Here is a 16,237-nt window from a genome sequence, read left to right as displayed (position 1 = left end):
TATTCTTAATGAAATTTTCCCAGACATTTCAATGCTTTCTGCCCGGACACTGTTTACGAGGGCCAAATACCGGCTGTGTCTGGGGAATTAGAAGGGTGTGTGGCTATGAGGATCCATAGCTGTGTGACTATCACTACTGAGTGAAAACAAGAGCTGTCCCTATTTAATCATGCTGCAAATAGGGATGTTCTGTCACTTTCAGTTTTCTCCGCTCCCCATTTATCTATGATTAAATTCAGCTCTCCTTTTATTTTTAAATTCAGCCAGCCTTTTATTTCAGGGGCGAGCGATCCTAGGCCAGAGACCTCTCTATCTATTCCTTATGACTCTCCCCAGACTACACACATCACCAGCCCTGCTTCAAATCCTCCTTGGTGGAATCTACACACATATTAAAAAATGCTGTGAAAATGCTTGTTTAAAAATAGGTTTTGAAAAAAAATACATCAAATTTTCCATAGCTCACCATCACCATCTAGTGTCAAATTTCTTTACTGCACTTTACAACACACATTTTCTCTGTAGCTGTATAGCTGAGCCCCTTGTCTGTTTTCGCCTGGTTGGAATGTGTCCCTGGACTGTGTTGCGTAAGTAGGAACAGCTGGGACATATGCTTTCCTGTTGGAAGCACCGCCAACATGAGAAATAAACGGCAAACTTCAGATATAGACTGTCTCTTATGAAAAGGACATTGTGTAACTTGTGCAACCTGACATCTCAGCCAGCTGGCCCTGTCTTAATCAAATTATGGCTTCTGATTGATGGCTTCTGGTTTGGAGCGGAAGATTCTGCAGACGTCGCTGGCAAAGCAACACTGATCTTGCACCGTGACCTAGCTGAACGGGACAGAGTTGGGGGACCCCTCCTGCTGCCCAGAACTGTATTCCTTAGAAGGCAACCTGGGGAGGGATTTATACCAGTGGTGGGCAGAGCCAGAGGCAAACAGGTAGGTGGAGCCAGGAGTGTGAACTACATTCCAGTTGTGCAAAAGTCATTCAATCTCCACATCCCTGTATTCACACATCTCCACCCTTCCTCCAGAAAAACAAGAGGCATTTCATAGTTCAAGTGTACATGTCATTCCTGCAAAATCACTTGAGGAGGGTGCGAGTCAAGAACAGCAAGGGCTGCAACCTAAGGATATGGAGTACAGCCTTTGGAAAGTCCTGGGGGCCACACAGAGACATTTGGTGGGCCGCATTCAGCCACTGGGCCTGAGGTGCCTCATGTCTGTAGTGGAGCAATCTTTGTCTTGCCTAAAATCACTGCTGAACAGAGTCTCCAAAGGCTGCTTCTATCATTGTAAACCCCAATTGTTCAGCCAAACTTTTTGTCCCTCTTGTGGGGTTTTATTTGCCAGGCATTTGCAATTGTTTCATCACATTTGTTCTACTTAACAACATTATATTATTCTTGTCTCTCAGTCTTACTCCTGTTTGAAGAATATGATGTAGTTTTTATTGCATTGTGTTGAGTGAAGAGTGGATTTTTCAAGGAAGGAAGGAAGGAAGGAAGAATTCAAGGGTCATCTTCCATGTGTTACCTTTGCTCTCTAGTTGTAGGAACATGGAATCACTGAACTGTAGAATAGATTACCATTGTTGGAATGGATTACCATTCTTGATATTGTCACAAAAGTTGTCCCCCTCTATCTGCCAAGTGGTAGCAAGAGCCCAGGGGGTTCCAGGCACTGACTCAGAGTCTGTGTTTCTTTTGGAGAATTGAGACATGGCGGAGACTCATAGCTTTAATAAATATGCTTAATAATTTTTACACCTTAAATCTGCATGGAGGGAGTCCAGATCGTACAGTAGAGTTCTTTCCAGAGGAAGTCCAAGGCATCTCTCATTGCCAGCCTTCAGGCCGCCTACCCAAGATGCATTCCAGTTCTTCTTCCTTCTTCTTATTCCCAGCAGCATTTGCTCAAAACTGTCTTTTCCTGTCACCTCACACCCGGTTCCCCTGGCAACCTTCCAAACCCCCAGTCTCTGCTCACACCTCAGGGAGGGGGGAAGGACCATTCTCTGGCATTGCCACTGGCCCTCTAGAGAAGCAGGTAGCAGCAGGAGGCCCCATTAGCTAAAATGGTGCTTCATGTTAAGAACAGTTTCAGGTTAAGAACCGACCTCAGGAATGAATTAAGTACTTAACCTGAGGTACCACTGCATCTGTTTTCAAAAATGAAAGAAAAGCAATGGCCACCAGTATTTCTCCAGTCAGAAGAGGTGTCCAGCTCCTCTGCCTTAATTTGCAACACAGAGAGCAGAGCAGAGAACCCAGGAGTCCTGAGTCTCACTCTTCCCCAGCCTCTAGTCTCCACTCCACTCCTTTCTCAACAAGTAACTTAGTGCCTGATTCAGTACTCAGAAGCAAGCCTTGCTTTGTTCAGTGGGACTTAATACCCAGACATCAGAATGTAAGAAAATGGCCCCATCGAGGCCAGCATCCTGTCCTCACAGTGGCCAACCAGAGGCCTGTGGGAAACCCTCAAGCAGCAGCCAAACAAAAGACAACTTTCCCCTTCTTCCGTTTGCAGCAACTTTCAAAAGAGAAGGTCCTCAGTGGTGTGGGGAAAGGCACTCTGTGTATGTTCAGAGGCGGTCCATGTAAAACTTCCCTAAACAGGGAGGAATCCTAGGCCAGAGGTCCAAATTCAGCCCTCCAGAGCCCTCTGTATCGGTTCCTTATGACCAAGAGTCAGCAAGGTTTACCTCGCCTGGGCCAGTTCACTCCAGCGGAGATCCTTCTGTGGGTCAGAATATGTGTGTGTGTGATTTTCAGTGTGTGATTTTTGGCATCTGTTTCTGTGCAGACGTGATTTTCGGTGTCTGCGCAAGCGCAGACACAATTTCCAGCAACATAGAAGTATGTCCCTGCCGCAGCACGTGGGGACTCTCTGAGCATGGGGGCTTGGTTTGGGGGCAGCTCATGGGCCGGTTAAATAACCCCCATGGGTCGCTTGTGGACCATTGGCCTTAGGTTGCCGACCCCTGCTTGTGACTCTCCCCAGACGGCACTCCTCACCAGCCCTGCTTCAAATTCTCCTTGGTAGAATCTACACACATCTAAAAAATACTGTGAAAATGCTTTTTTTTAAAAAAAAAAGTTTTGCATTGCCAATGGCCCTCTAGGGCCACCTTTTGTTCCTTAATGGCCCTAGCCTGGCCAGGTCATTTTGCAGAAGCTAGTCCTGTAATTCCTCTGCAGCTTCTATTCTCCCTTCATATCCCAAATAATCAACACCCTAGCATTTATTAACTTCTAGGGTTTAGGGGTACCACAAAATCTATAGTATTATATTGAATGTGTAGTTCATGAGTTAGTCTCCAATGCCAGTCCTATGCAGAGTAGTCCCACTGAAGTTAATGGGCATGGCTAACTTGGGTCCATTGATTTCAGTGGCTCGGATCTGCTGATGAATGAATGAAATCTTTATTGGAAAAAGCTATAAGCCATCACAATTGGTCACGATGCGTAGAATACAAATAACTGATTTAAAACTGAACAACAACAACAATAGCAAAGCATACATACAAAAATGCAAAAATTACACCTGCGTAAGTTAAACACTCCACTTCTCACATTCCCCTTATGATACCTGTCTTGGTGCCTAGCTCTCAACTTACTTGCAGCCAAGGCAAATTTTGCAACCAGTGCAGTAGTAAATAAGTTATTGCCAGCCAGCAAAATAGAGATTCGCTCAAGGGGAGTTCAGTTAGAAAGAGAGCAAAGGATGCAATCGAGGAATTCTTGTCTAGGGGACAAGGGCTTATAAAGGGCATCATAACAAATAGTGTTGAATGTCCTCCATGTCTCACGACTCACAGATGCAGAGCCTTTGGTACACAGGGTATTCCCATGAGATATGCAGAGGGCGTACAATGAAGACGCAGAGCTGTAAATGCTTTTCTAAATGTATCCAGCATGAGATTAATAAAGTCCTCCTCCAGCCCAAAATATGTTTTATATATTGGATACCACGATGTGTATGCTATCTGGGAAAGTGAATGAAGGTTCCTCTATTTAGAGTCAGAATAAATTTTTTCTTTGATGTGTTGTTTGACTCCGTTAGAGGCAAAATTTGGTAGGGATTCCACATCAATCCCATAATAATGGAGAATCTTACTGACTGAGTTTGGCCTGGAGCTTTGGGGCATAGATTGCAATTGCTCTAAGAAGCATTTTTTAGGGAGCCGAGTATTCCGCATGCTAGCCAACTTCAGCCAGTATAGGGTTAGTGCTACATGTACACTAGTTTGTCAGGAGATTAGCCCTGGTTCAGCTCTTAAAAAGGGGGCCAGTGTACCTTTGGGGACAATCAACAGTGACTTCAGGAAAGAGTTCTGCACCACTTCTAACGGGCGGCCATTACTATATCCCCAAATCTCTGCACCATACAATAATTGTGGCACAATCTTCTTTTGAAATACCTCAGCTGTGGGGCAACTAAACCCCCCCCCCCCCGAACTCTGGAAAACCATAATAAAGAGTAAATAGAGTGAGAGGATTTCAATTTAGCTGCAAGTAGGTGTGGCTTCCAGGACAGTTTTGAATTAAAACCCAAGCCCAGGTACTTATAATAGCATTGTTGTTCAATAGGTTTATTGCCTGAGTAGAACTGAATTGGGTATAGCCCTTAGTATGTTGCCATCACAGCCCAAATATGTGGGGTCCTGGGAATCAAACAAATTGCTTGGTTTTGGGAGGGAGAATCGACTCCAAGGTGGTGGCCATCCAAAATAACATTGTATTAAATATATGAGCCATACATGCAATTGGTTGGGATTGATCACTGTCTTGGAGCACTAATTCCCCTCCCTTCTTCCTTCCTCTGTGCTCCACAACACAGCCCTTCCAAACCCAAATGCTGGCAGTTCAGGTACTCCCAAACCCCCTTCCTCACCCCCATATCCCGAGGATGGTGGCTCCTAGGGCTGCCAGGAGAGGGCAAAGCTGAAGGCTGTTCCCTTGGGAACCTGACTGCATGGGGACAAGCCATTCTGTACGTACGAGTTTATCACTCTCATCCTCATCCTCATCCTGATCATAAAAGAGGTTTGGGTTGGCGATGTTCTTCACATCATAATCTATTTTGACAGGAGCTGTTGGGTTGATTCCCTTTTTCAGAATGCCAACCTCCTCCTCGTTGCAATTGCTGCCTGAACAACAAGACCCTGACTCGCTGGTGATATTTATAGGGCCAAAGGATTGGCTCTCAGATACATCGCAGGCTGGACGCTGGCAGGTCCTGAAGATCATGGATACGAAAAGGGGTCCTGTTGTGGGAAGGGAAGGGAAGACAAGAAAGGCACAAAATGTTAGGCATGAGGGCTGTTGCCCCTCTTCTCCCAGAATGCAGTAGGACGCCACAGAGAATCCTGAAGAGCGTAGAGCCCGAGGGGTAGCCCACACCCATGAGTATAGTGTGACCAAGGCTCAGACAACATGCCTAACGTTTTATTATGGGGCAGGTCCCCCTACATCTTTGAAAAAGCGGCCTGCTTTGCCTTAGAGTGGCAATTCTGAGGTGAAAATCTGTGCGAGTAAGTTCTTCAGAGAAGCAAACTCTGAACTGACATAATGTTCGGTTTTAATTATTTTAATTTTAATTATTTTTAAAGTAAATTAAATTAATTATTAAATATTTATTCTAACTGTGCAATGTATTTTATTCTCTTTTATGTCTTTTATCTTTTGTATTGGTTTTGGCCACAAACATAAATCGTATTTGCACATAAGTTGTTTATTTTAAAGTTATTATGGCTTCTTTTTTTTTACATTTGATCAGATTGTTCTTATTAATGATTGATGGTTCATTACGTTGTTATATGTCCTGGAAGCTGCCCAGAATGGCTGAGGCAACACAACCAAATGGGTGTGGTATAAATAATAAAATTGTTGCTGTTGTTGTTGTAGTTACATGAAAAGGAATACATCTATGTCATCTCCATCAAGGGGCCCCAGGCACATCTGAACAGGGGTGAGATACATTTATTTCATTTAGAAGCAGCTTGTCACATCCCAGTTTTCAGTGTGCCAATATTCTCAAAGTAGGTTGCAGGTGATGATATTATTATTATTATTATTATTATTATTATTATTATTATTATTATTAGGCACCATTAAGATGTCACATCATCAAAACACCCCCTGCAATCAGTGGATCAACCTCAAAGGGGAATAAATCAGCAGACAATTGCTAAACTAGAGAGAGTACCACAGTGAAGCTGTAAATCAGGCTTCACTAATTTGGTGCCATTCATATGTCATGGACTCAAACTGCCATCAGCCCCAGCCAACTTCTAGAGGGCACTAGAGCTTGCAAAGGCTGCTGTAAAGAAAGCAGTCTTCAAGTGAGAAGAAGGCAGAACAGTTTGCATTCTGCATCTGCTATCGGCCACTTGCGACCAAGTGCCAGGATGGCACCTGACATCCCCAACAACTGGAGGAGGTGTATGCCTGAGGATCATCGGATCTCGACTGTTTCCACACACTAATACCACATCCTGTAGAATTCTGTCCGTTATATTTTATCAGGACAGAGGTGCCTGGCGTGCTCTGGTCCATGGGGTCACGAAGAGTCGGACACGACTAAACGACTAAACAACAACAACAAACAAAATTTTATCTGCACAATCAGAATGAATTTCAGGAACCAAAATGGTTTTTCAGGAGCAGCAGCAGCGAACAATGTTCTAGCTAATTGTTTTCGTTTGTCTTCACTTACCTCATCCCACTACCCTGCTCACTGCTGTGAAGAATATTCTTACGTTACAAATGACCTGTGCCACCATTAAGAAAAAGAGGTAGGAATAGGCCAAGATATATGTGGACTGTCCCTAGATCTAGGCCAGGAGCTGTGGAATAAATTTCCTAGGGCGAACTCACCTACTGAAATGCTCTTGGTGCCATTGTAACACCGGTTGTAGCCCCTGCTGCATGTCATAGTCTGCTGGACGGTTTCACCGGGGCCCCAAGCAAATCCTGCGTAACACTGGTTGGAGCCGCTTGCTTCAGCTGCTGGAATAGGAAATCAAAATGAAGAACAAGGGGCCTGTAGAGCAACACTCACCCCATTAAGCTGCTAATGTGGGGCTGGGTGGAAAAGGGTGACTCCCTTTTATAGGATTCCCTCCCCCCATTATTCCGTCTCTTCAATAACGATTGGGGGTGATCTTTCGGTTTGCTATGCATATCAAAGTGAACCTATTTAATTTGCGCTTTTCAAAGCAATCAGTACCTTAATTGTACTCAGGCTACAATTATACTCAGAGCGAGAGGACATTCGATACAAGATGTTAATAAAGATTGGATAGTATTTAAATATTATCTCAATAGTTACTGTGATAACTAATTTCTCCTGACAGATATTGAATGAGTCTTGTAACATAATGTAACGGTGGAGGAAAAACAGAATTAAGAAGGAGAAAAGCAATTCTAGGAAACTGTGTAAAAAACAAAATCAAAATGCAAAATAGTACAATGGGTATAGTCGGAAGGTTTCTTTTTTCTTAACATACTTTTTTCTACTTCTTTTTCTTTTCTTTTCTTTTCTTTTCCCCCTCTTTTCAATGTTTGTAATTTGTGTATTTTATGTTATATGTACAATAAAGGAATTTTAAAAGTAAATAAAAAAAGTGCTCAGGGTAAACCCACTGAAATGAATGCGTATGAGTATAGGTCGATGTGTGAAGAAAGAAGGAGCTATCATTCGAAATTCACACTTTCCCAAATTTTCCAAGGCAGTTCTCCAACTTACAAGTCTGTGCTGACGCCCTTCCCTTTTCCACTTGCCAAACCCACCAGACCCTTCATCAAGCCCCACAGCTGAGCAAGTCCCCTCCCTTTACCCCTCACTCACCCCTCACCTAACCCCCCCCAGCCCATCCCTCCCCTACAGGTCACTCCATGTTCCCACTCCCATCACAGCTTCCTCCAAACCTTTCCCATGCTCTCACAGCTAAATCACATCCTAAAGCACACTGTTTTGTACATTTATTGAGAAGCGTGTTAGCTCTCTTTGGCACACAAGCCCAAGGGTTGGGGAAGCGGGCCATTTGCCTTAGAAATCTACAAAATTGAATTGTTCAAGCTATTGAAAACCTACTGGCCACCACCCACACAACAAGTGAAACTGTGATTTCTCCCTTAACGGTCAGAATTCCTACTAAAAAAATACCTCCGTCCTCAATAGGGGTCCTGGGAACTTCCCTCTTTTCTGGTTTCGCATTGCAAAGGTCATCAAAACAGTAGCTCTCGTTGAACTGGATGGCAAAGTGTCGGTCACCAGAGGTTATAAATTCTGTTTCATTCTTAAGGTCCTTGCTGGCGCAGCCTTTGTGGATCACCATCAAAACTTCTTTATCTAAAACAAGGGGAGATGCATATATCCAAACAATAGATTGATGCAGTGGCAGAGTTTTCCAAAGACAATTTTTGCTCTGGGTGGGGGTGATTTATACATTATTTGGTTTCTGCTATCACATTTGAAATAGGCATAGTTCTCTGTGATGTCAAAACCCAGACAAACCTACAGAAGGTCGCTCTTGTAACACTACATTGTGGACAGGAATCTGTCCCTCCAGATTTAATAGAATTGTAGAGTTGGATAGGACCAATGCCAAATATTGGATTCCACTCACATCATCCCCAGCCAGCATGACCAATGTTTAGGGATGGTAGGAGTTGAGATCCAACAAAATCTGGAGGGGCCAGAGGTCCCCTGTCTCTGCACTAAACTCTGGCTTAGTGTTACATCTGAACTGGGTCTGTGACAACTCTTAACAATAGCTATGGGGTTTTTTATTATTATTTAAAAAGAAAGCAATGGAAGAGAGGAGTTTGTCCAAAAATATGCAAATATAAAATAAGAGGAATCAAAGCACATTTTAAGTACCTTAATTCTGAATGCATGCAACGCTTCATTTCAGGCCCCAATTCAAGCCTGAAATGATGCTTTGCATGCATTCGGAATTAAGGTACTTAAAATATGTTTTGATCCACTAGGAATTTTAGGGGTTGCAAGTAATTGCATGCTTTTCCTCTGTCAAAAATCTTGCAGCCACACAGGATCCATCTGGCGGAGCAGCACTTACCTATAGTTAATGTAAGTTGTGCATCTGTGCAAACGTTCTGAGCACTGGAGCAGTTGATAATGCCATCCACTGCGGGGACATACAATGTGGTGTTGCCCTTGCGCGGAGTGAAATGTTTCACGGTGTTGGAGCTATGACAGCTCAAGGCAGAAATTCCTGAAAAGAAGTGTGGGGAGAAAGGGTATGAGATCCTGGAAAGGCTATCAGCAATGTCATCCTGCCTTGAAATCACCAGAGACAAGAAATTGATTTCCCCCTTTTAACATGAAAGCAGAAGTTCTTAGGAAGCAAAGATTTGCGCCAAGTGCCTGTTCTGAACCACAGGCCCAAAGGAGGGGCCTGAGTGAGTGCTTTGATGAGTGGATACCAAAGAAGGATGAAGAAAAAAAAGCCAGAATGGCCAGTCCTAGAACTTTATTAAAGAAAGATGTAAGCCCACAGCACAGTGTGCAGAGCCTCACTGCCTTCACAGATGCAGGACAGACTCTGCAACAGTGAAATGTTGACATGACTAGTCCACACCCAAGCAAACTTTCCTACAGAATGGATACACAGAGCAGCATGCATCAGTTTTCTCCAAATGTCCCATCACACCTGGCCAGCGAGGCCATAGGTGGCAGCTATTGAAAGCTTCTCCTGTCTCAGTGCATGTTGGTGTTTGAAAGCTCAGTGGCACCTGGTGCAATGCCAAAATTTGGCACCTCCCTGTCAACTGCCTTTGCTTGGACTTCATTCAACACCTTGAAATATACTGGAATACCTCCTTGTCCATGTACTGGCATCTGCGTGCAGATGCAGCAATCATGTGAGTCAGTGTTTGCTGCTGAACAATACATCCAATTGCAGCAGAAACCTTTGCTGTCTCCTTCACGACAGCCAAACACCCCAAGCTCCCAGTCCACATGTGGTATTGGAACATCCTGGCACAATGGAGACAAGCCAGCTTAGGAGTTCCAGGGCCCCGTACAGTAGGATAACAATGACCACCGCTATCTGCTCAGGGACAGCCTGCTAATGGGCAAACAAATATTGGTTAGGCTCAACCCTACATCCTCTGCCAGCACCAGCATTGCACTAGTAGCTGTCCCAGCCATGCTCAGAATTTCAGTGGCCAGCAGTTGAAGTTGAGCCCACTTCCCCCAGCCTGATAGGGCAACGTCTGCAGAGCTTGCAGGATCAATTTTGTTGTTGTTTAGTCGTTCAGTCATGTCCGACTCTTCATGACCCCATGGACCAGAGCACTCCAGGCACTCCTGTCTTCCACTGCCTCCCGCAGTTTGGTCAAACTCATGTTGGTAGATTCGAGAACACTGTCCAACCGTCTTGTCCTCTGTCGTCCCCTTATCCTTGTGCCCTCCATCTTTCCCAACATCAGGGTCTTTTCCAGGGATCAGTTTTCCTTCTCCTCAATAGTTGGGGTCTATGATGCCCCCGAGTAGTTGCACTCCGTCCAGGGCCCATATAATCAATTGTACACCAGGGTGCATTTTCCACACTCAAATAATAATAATAATAATAATATACCCCACCCATCAGATTAGGTTTCCCCAGCCACTCTGGGTGACTCCCAACAAAATATAATAATAATAATAAAGCGATAAAACATCAAACATTAAAAACTTCCCTAAACAGGGCTGCCTTAAGATGTCTTCTAAAAGTCAGATTGTTGTTTATTCCCTTGACATCTGGTGGGAGGGTGTTCCACAAGGTGGGTGCCCCTACCGAGAAAGCCCTCTGCCTGTTTCCCTTCAACATCACTTCTCTCCATGAGGGAATTGCCGGAATGCCATCGGAGCTGGACCTCAATGTCTGGGCTGAATGATAGGGGTGGAGATGCTCCTTCAAATATACTGGCCCGAGGCCATTTAATATACAGGAACTGGAAAAGCCTTTTGCTCTTCCACGGCGGATCCCCTCCCAGTCTGTCAATTGTTCAGCAGCCATACCGTAAGTTCCAGAATGGGGGCCCACTCCTTCAGGGATTTGGGTGACCCAGGCAGAATTCCGAATTGCTGTTCCAATAATATGCTCATGCATTCTGCGGCTCTGAAGCATGATACACAGCTGCTCTCCAAGAAGTGGGTACCGGGTTTCAGTTCCTTCGAGGAGCTGTTGCTGAAACACACCCAGCTCACTGCTCTTTCTGCCCTCAGCGAGAGCCTGCAAATGGGTAGCTTGTAAAACAAGGGCTTTTGCTTCCAGCAAGTTTCACAAGCTGCTACAATTCTTTCACTTTGTTGCCAGAAAAATGCCAATTGCAACCCGTCCTTTCTTTTCTCTATACATCTGTTGGGTGCCACCCTGTGCCCTACTATATGTCCCCCGGGACACACATAGAATAAGTGCACCCTTATTTCACCTCCATGGTCCTTGACCTTTGCCCAACCGCTTGGCACTGCAGGCGGTCTTGCATATCCTTAACACACCAATCCAGAAAAGTTAAATCATCAGAGACAAGCATGGCATACGATAAGGAAACATAACTGACCTTGGGGCAGGGCTTGGAACATCCCTAGAAAAAGCGAATAGGTTTTGGGACTCATGAGCAAGGTGAATATACTAAAAAAGAAAGCACTACCTAATTAATCTACAATCTGGGAAATTTTACTGTGCCCCCTGCTCCAACGTAGTTGCTTGGTTGCCGCAATTTTAAAAGCAAAACTTGAAATGTTTGTAATTTTTTTCTGTATTTCTGTAATCGTGTATTCACGTGTTAAGAGTTCTTGGCTTCTAATTACTGTTTTACTGAAAGGTTAGAAGTATGATTTGGGTCAAAATAATGAGAATAAATTTGAACCAAAATAAAAAATAAAATAAAAATGAGTGGAGACAGACCGCTCCATAGGAGCATGCTTCACAGTTCCTGGTCTGACTGCTTTTACTGCATTTGCTTAGAGGCAGGATACAGAATCTTAACTGACAGATGTCACTCAGCGGAAAGAGCTGAGACACCCCCTCCCCACTTGTCCCTCTTCAGCAGGGAGGGGAGCAGAAGGCTCAGGTCTTCTTCATTTCCTGCTTCTCCCTAGGTAGGTTTTCCCACAATTTTAAAAACACTACATTAGGCTGCTTAGCCATTGCCTCTTTACTGAGTGCCAGCATGAAGCAAGTCAAACCACATTCACTTTCCGGGAAAGCTCCTGGGGGACATGACTCCACCTTCTCTTTACTTGATGCTGCCCAGACTTCCTCCTCCTCGCAGACAGGGCTAAAATGACATCATAGAGACACTCCCCCCCCCAGTAGCAGTCCCAAAACTGACAGAGGACCCTCCCACTGGGGTGTGGCTGCTCATAGAAGATTAGTATGCATCCCAGCAGAAAAACAGATTTCAGCACAGACAGGAACAGCCAGCCCACCATGACCAGTGTCCCTTCTCCCACAAACTTCAGTTACAGCTCTTTTCGTCTTTAAAGAGCTGAGCATCAAAACATAGTGTCATGGCACTTCCAGATGGGCTAGTTGTCTCGGTGTCCGGCTGTTAACCTGAACTTCCTAGTGCATTAATCCTGTCATTTTTCTAACCATGCAAAACATCTCCTTAGTGCTCCATAAACTGATTTTATTTTGCCCACCCCCCTGCACTTTTCATGCATCATACTTCATGTGAGAACACAGGAACTAGGAACATAAGAACAACCTGCTGCATCAGACCAATGGCCCACCTAGTCCAGCATCTTGCTCTCACAGTGGCCAACCAGATGCCGTTAAGATACCCAAAAGCAGGACTTGAGCACAAGAACCCTCTTCCTTCCTGTGGTTTCACAACCATCACTGCCTCCAACCGTCAAGGGAGAGCATAGCCATCATGGCTAGTAACCACTGAATCTTAGCATCATGAAATTGTTAAGCTGGAAGTGACCATGGGGGTCATCAAATCCAACCCCCTGCAATGCAGGAATCTTTCCCCCAATGTGGGGCTCAACCCTAACATTAAGAGTCTCATGCCCTACCAGCTAAGCTGTCCAAGCTCTTGAGAAGAACAAGAGAAGTCAAGCTGAAAGGTAGGTGGGTGGACATCCCTGTCTCCTGTAGTTTAACTTTGAACTGTGTGAAGAAGGTCTTTTATCTGTCCGGAATCTGCCAACTTTCAGTCTCGCTGGGTGTCCACGATTTTTAGTGCTTTGAGAGAGAGAGAGAGAGAGAGAGAGAGATAGAGAGAGAGAGAGAGAGATGGTTCTCTATCCACTTTCTCCATGCCACACACAATTCTTGAGCTTCTATGCTGTGAACTCTTTCTCATATTTTCTCTAAACTAAAAAGTCCCTAGTGCTGCAAATTTTCCTCGTAAGAGAGTCATTCCACCCCCATGAACATTTTTGGTCGTCCCTTTCTGAACCTTTTCCATTTACCATGGAATTCCTTCTTCTTTCTGTGTGCAATTCTAGTTGGCGCCCACCCAACCACCCAGGTCTGCAACTCGAGGACATTCCAATAGCAATAACTGGTACCTGAAATAAGAAAGGTCATTGCCAGAAGTCCTTGCAGCACAACTGTTGCAGCTCTCCATCTCAAGGCGACATCCTCCATGGTCTGAAGCCGAGAGGCTCTCTGAGCCAAAGAACCAATTTCCTGATGAGTCGTGGAGGAAAAGGAAAAGCAGTCCACGATCTGAGAGAGTTGGGTTGTTTGGCTTTATCGTGCACAAATGTGCTGGGTAGAGATTGACAGGAGAAACTTCCCAAGGAGACAGGAGCCGTTCTGGTGAGGACAGGATTACACAAAAAGTAAGAAGGTTGTGCAACAGGGGTGGACCCATATTTTCACATTTATATGGAGTCCCATGTGAGCCCCTGAGTGATGGCCAACCAGTTGCGATGGTGCAAACGGAGACTATGCTGGGGAACTGCCCACCCTGGTCTAAATCCAGCTTTGACAACGGACTTCAGCCTACAGACCAGGAAAACAAGAGTTCTTAGAGGCAGAAAAGTCAAGAAAATGAGCATGCACACAACTGGTGTTTAGCCATAATGTTGTGCTGGTTGAGGATCAATAAACTTTGTTGGAATCCTTGGGATTCTTTGGGTGCATAGCTTCTGGATAGCTCAGCTAGTTAGAGCATGGTGCTGTCAATGCCCAGGTTGCAGGTTTGATTCCCATTTGGGATAGCTGTATTTTCCTGGATTAGATGATCCTCAGGGTCCCTTCCAACTGTACCATTCCACAATTCTATAAGAAAGGTGAGTGGCTTGTTCTGGGTGGGGGCCGCCCTGTCTCTGAAGGAGTAGGTACAATGAGCAATGGATACTCTGCAGTTGGAACAGTTTTTACATGCCTGTTACATGAACATAGACCTGTAGTGCTTCAGTTAAAGCATCCAGAACTCCATTGCCAAATTTAATCCAGAAATACATGCTGGACTGTTGTGATTCAGCAAGGGAGGCAGAGGTAAGTATAAAGCAATTGTGGCAACAGAGACTGTGGGATGCCTATCCTGGCTGATTAAACAGCACGAGCCAAATGCCCTCTGGATAGAAAATGAGTATGATAACCAACTCGGGAAGGCAGCTTGTCAGTATGTTTTAAGTTCTTCTTATTTTCCAGAACTGAGTTCTGCTTTGACTTTGAATAAGTGTCAACTAAGGGATCTACAAGAGAGGGACGCGGGTGGCGCTGTGGGTTAAACCACAGAGCCTAGGACTTGCCGATCGGAAGGTCGGCGGTTCGAATCCCCGTGACGGGGTGAGCTTCCGTTGCTCGGTCCCTGCTCCTGCCAACCTAGAAGTTTGAAAGCACGTCAAAGTGCAAGTAGATAAATAGGTACCGCTCCGGCGGGAAGGTAAACTGCATTTCCATGTGCTGCTCTGGTTCACCAGAAGCAGCTTAGTCATGCTGGCCACATGACCCGGAAGCTATATGCCGGCTCCCTTGGCCAATAAAGTGAAATGAGTGCCGCAACCTCAGAGTCGGTCACGACTGGACCTAATGGTCAGGGGTCCCTTTACCTTTAAGGGATCTACAACTAATAGAATGGATCTATAACTAATAGGAAACACCACTGCAGAGAAGGCCCGTTCTCGTGTTGCCACCCTCTGGATCTCTCGAGGAGCAGACACACGAAGGAGGGCCTCGGAAGATGATCTCAGGATCCTGGTGGGTTCATATGGAAAGAGGCGGTCCTTGAGGGGTTGGCACAGGTGTTGCAGGTCACTGAAGCAGCTCGCTCACCCTCCATGTCCCTTGGTCCTATGAACACCGCGAGACTGCCCCCCAGCCCCTGCTCAAACTATCCTGCTAAGCACCCTCGAAACACCTTCATTTGTGAGACTTGTTTGTGAACACTTGGTTGAGAATTCCCAGTAGCAGCAAATGAGCATAGGTACACAGAAAATAGTAGCTCTCACTTAGGGTTTGCCATATTTCAAAAAACTGAAATTCCAGACACAAAAGCTTCATTTATTTATTTATTTTTGAAAAATCTAAAAATAAAAATTTGATTTTCAGCTATTTTTAATGCAATTTGCCAAAATCCAATCTCATACATGCAGATTTTCCCAGACATTCCAACGCTTTCTGCCCGGACACTGTTTACAAGGGCCAAATACCGGCTGTGTCTGGGAAATTAGAAGGGTGTGTGGCTATGAGGATCCATAGCTGTGTGACTATCACTACTGAGTGAAAACAGGAGCTGTCCCTATTTAATCATGCTGCAAATAGGGATGTTCTGTCACTTTCAGTTTTCTCCGTTCCCCATTTATCTATGATTAAATTCAGCTCTCCTTTTATTTTTAAATTCAGCCAGCCTTTTATTTCAGGGGCGAGCGATCCTAGGCCAGAGGCCTCTATCTATTCCTTATGACTCTCCCCAGACTACACACATCACCAGCCCTGCTTCAAATCCTCCTTTGTGGAATCTACACACATATTAAAAAATGCTGTGAAAATGCTTGTTTAAAAAAAGGTTTTGGAAAAAAATACATCAAATTTTCCATAGCAAACCATCACCATCTAGTGTCAAATTTCTTTACTGCACTTTACAACACACATTTTCTTTTGTAGCTGTATAGCTGAGCCCCTTGTCTGTTTTAGCCTGGCTGGAATGTGTCCCTGGACTGTGTTGGGTAAGTAGGAACAGCTGGGACATATGCTTCCCTGTTGGAAGCACCGCCAACATGAGAAATAAACGGCAAACTTCAGATATA

At 44.8% G+C, this 16,237-nt stretch overlaps 1 protein-coding gene across 2 annotated transcripts; it reads right to left on the bottom strand.

The window, feature by feature from the left end:
* Nucleotides 1–3,410: 3,410 nt before the first annotated feature.
* LOC144328487 (ly6/PLAUR domain-containing protein 5-like) lies at nt 3,411–13,904 on the bottom strand. 2 transcript variants are annotated; one of them, XM_077932158.1, is made up of 5 exons: nt 13,547–13,904; nt 9,096–9,251; nt 8,180–8,365; nt 6,889–7,017; nt 3,411–5,276 (listed from the first exon to the last, which is right to left on the bottom strand). In XM_077932158.1, exons 1-5 carry the CDS (start codon nt 13,623–13,625, stop codon nt 4,900–4,902), a joined length of 927 nt encoding a protein of 308 aa, XP_077788284.1. In that variant the 5' UTR covers nt 13,626–13,904; the 3' UTR covers nt 3,411–4,899. The 2 variants fall into 2 exon arrangements, with proteins under 2 accessions (XP_077788284.1, XP_077788283.1); XM_077932157.1 differs by having other exon boundaries at nt 6,889–7,020; nt 13,547–13,900.
* Between the last annotated feature and the right edge of the window lie 2,333 nt (nt 13,905–16,237).

This window comes from Podarcis muralis, chromosome 7 (assembly GCF_964188315.1).
Source record: "Podarcis muralis chromosome 7, rPodMur119.hap1.1, whole genome shotgun sequence".
Classification (NCBI taxonomy): Eukaryota; Metazoa; Chordata; class Lepidosauria; order Squamata; family Lacertidae; genus Podarcis; species Podarcis muralis.
Note: the sequence above shows the minus strand (reverse complement) of the source record. Positions and strands in the feature narration are given on the sequence as shown.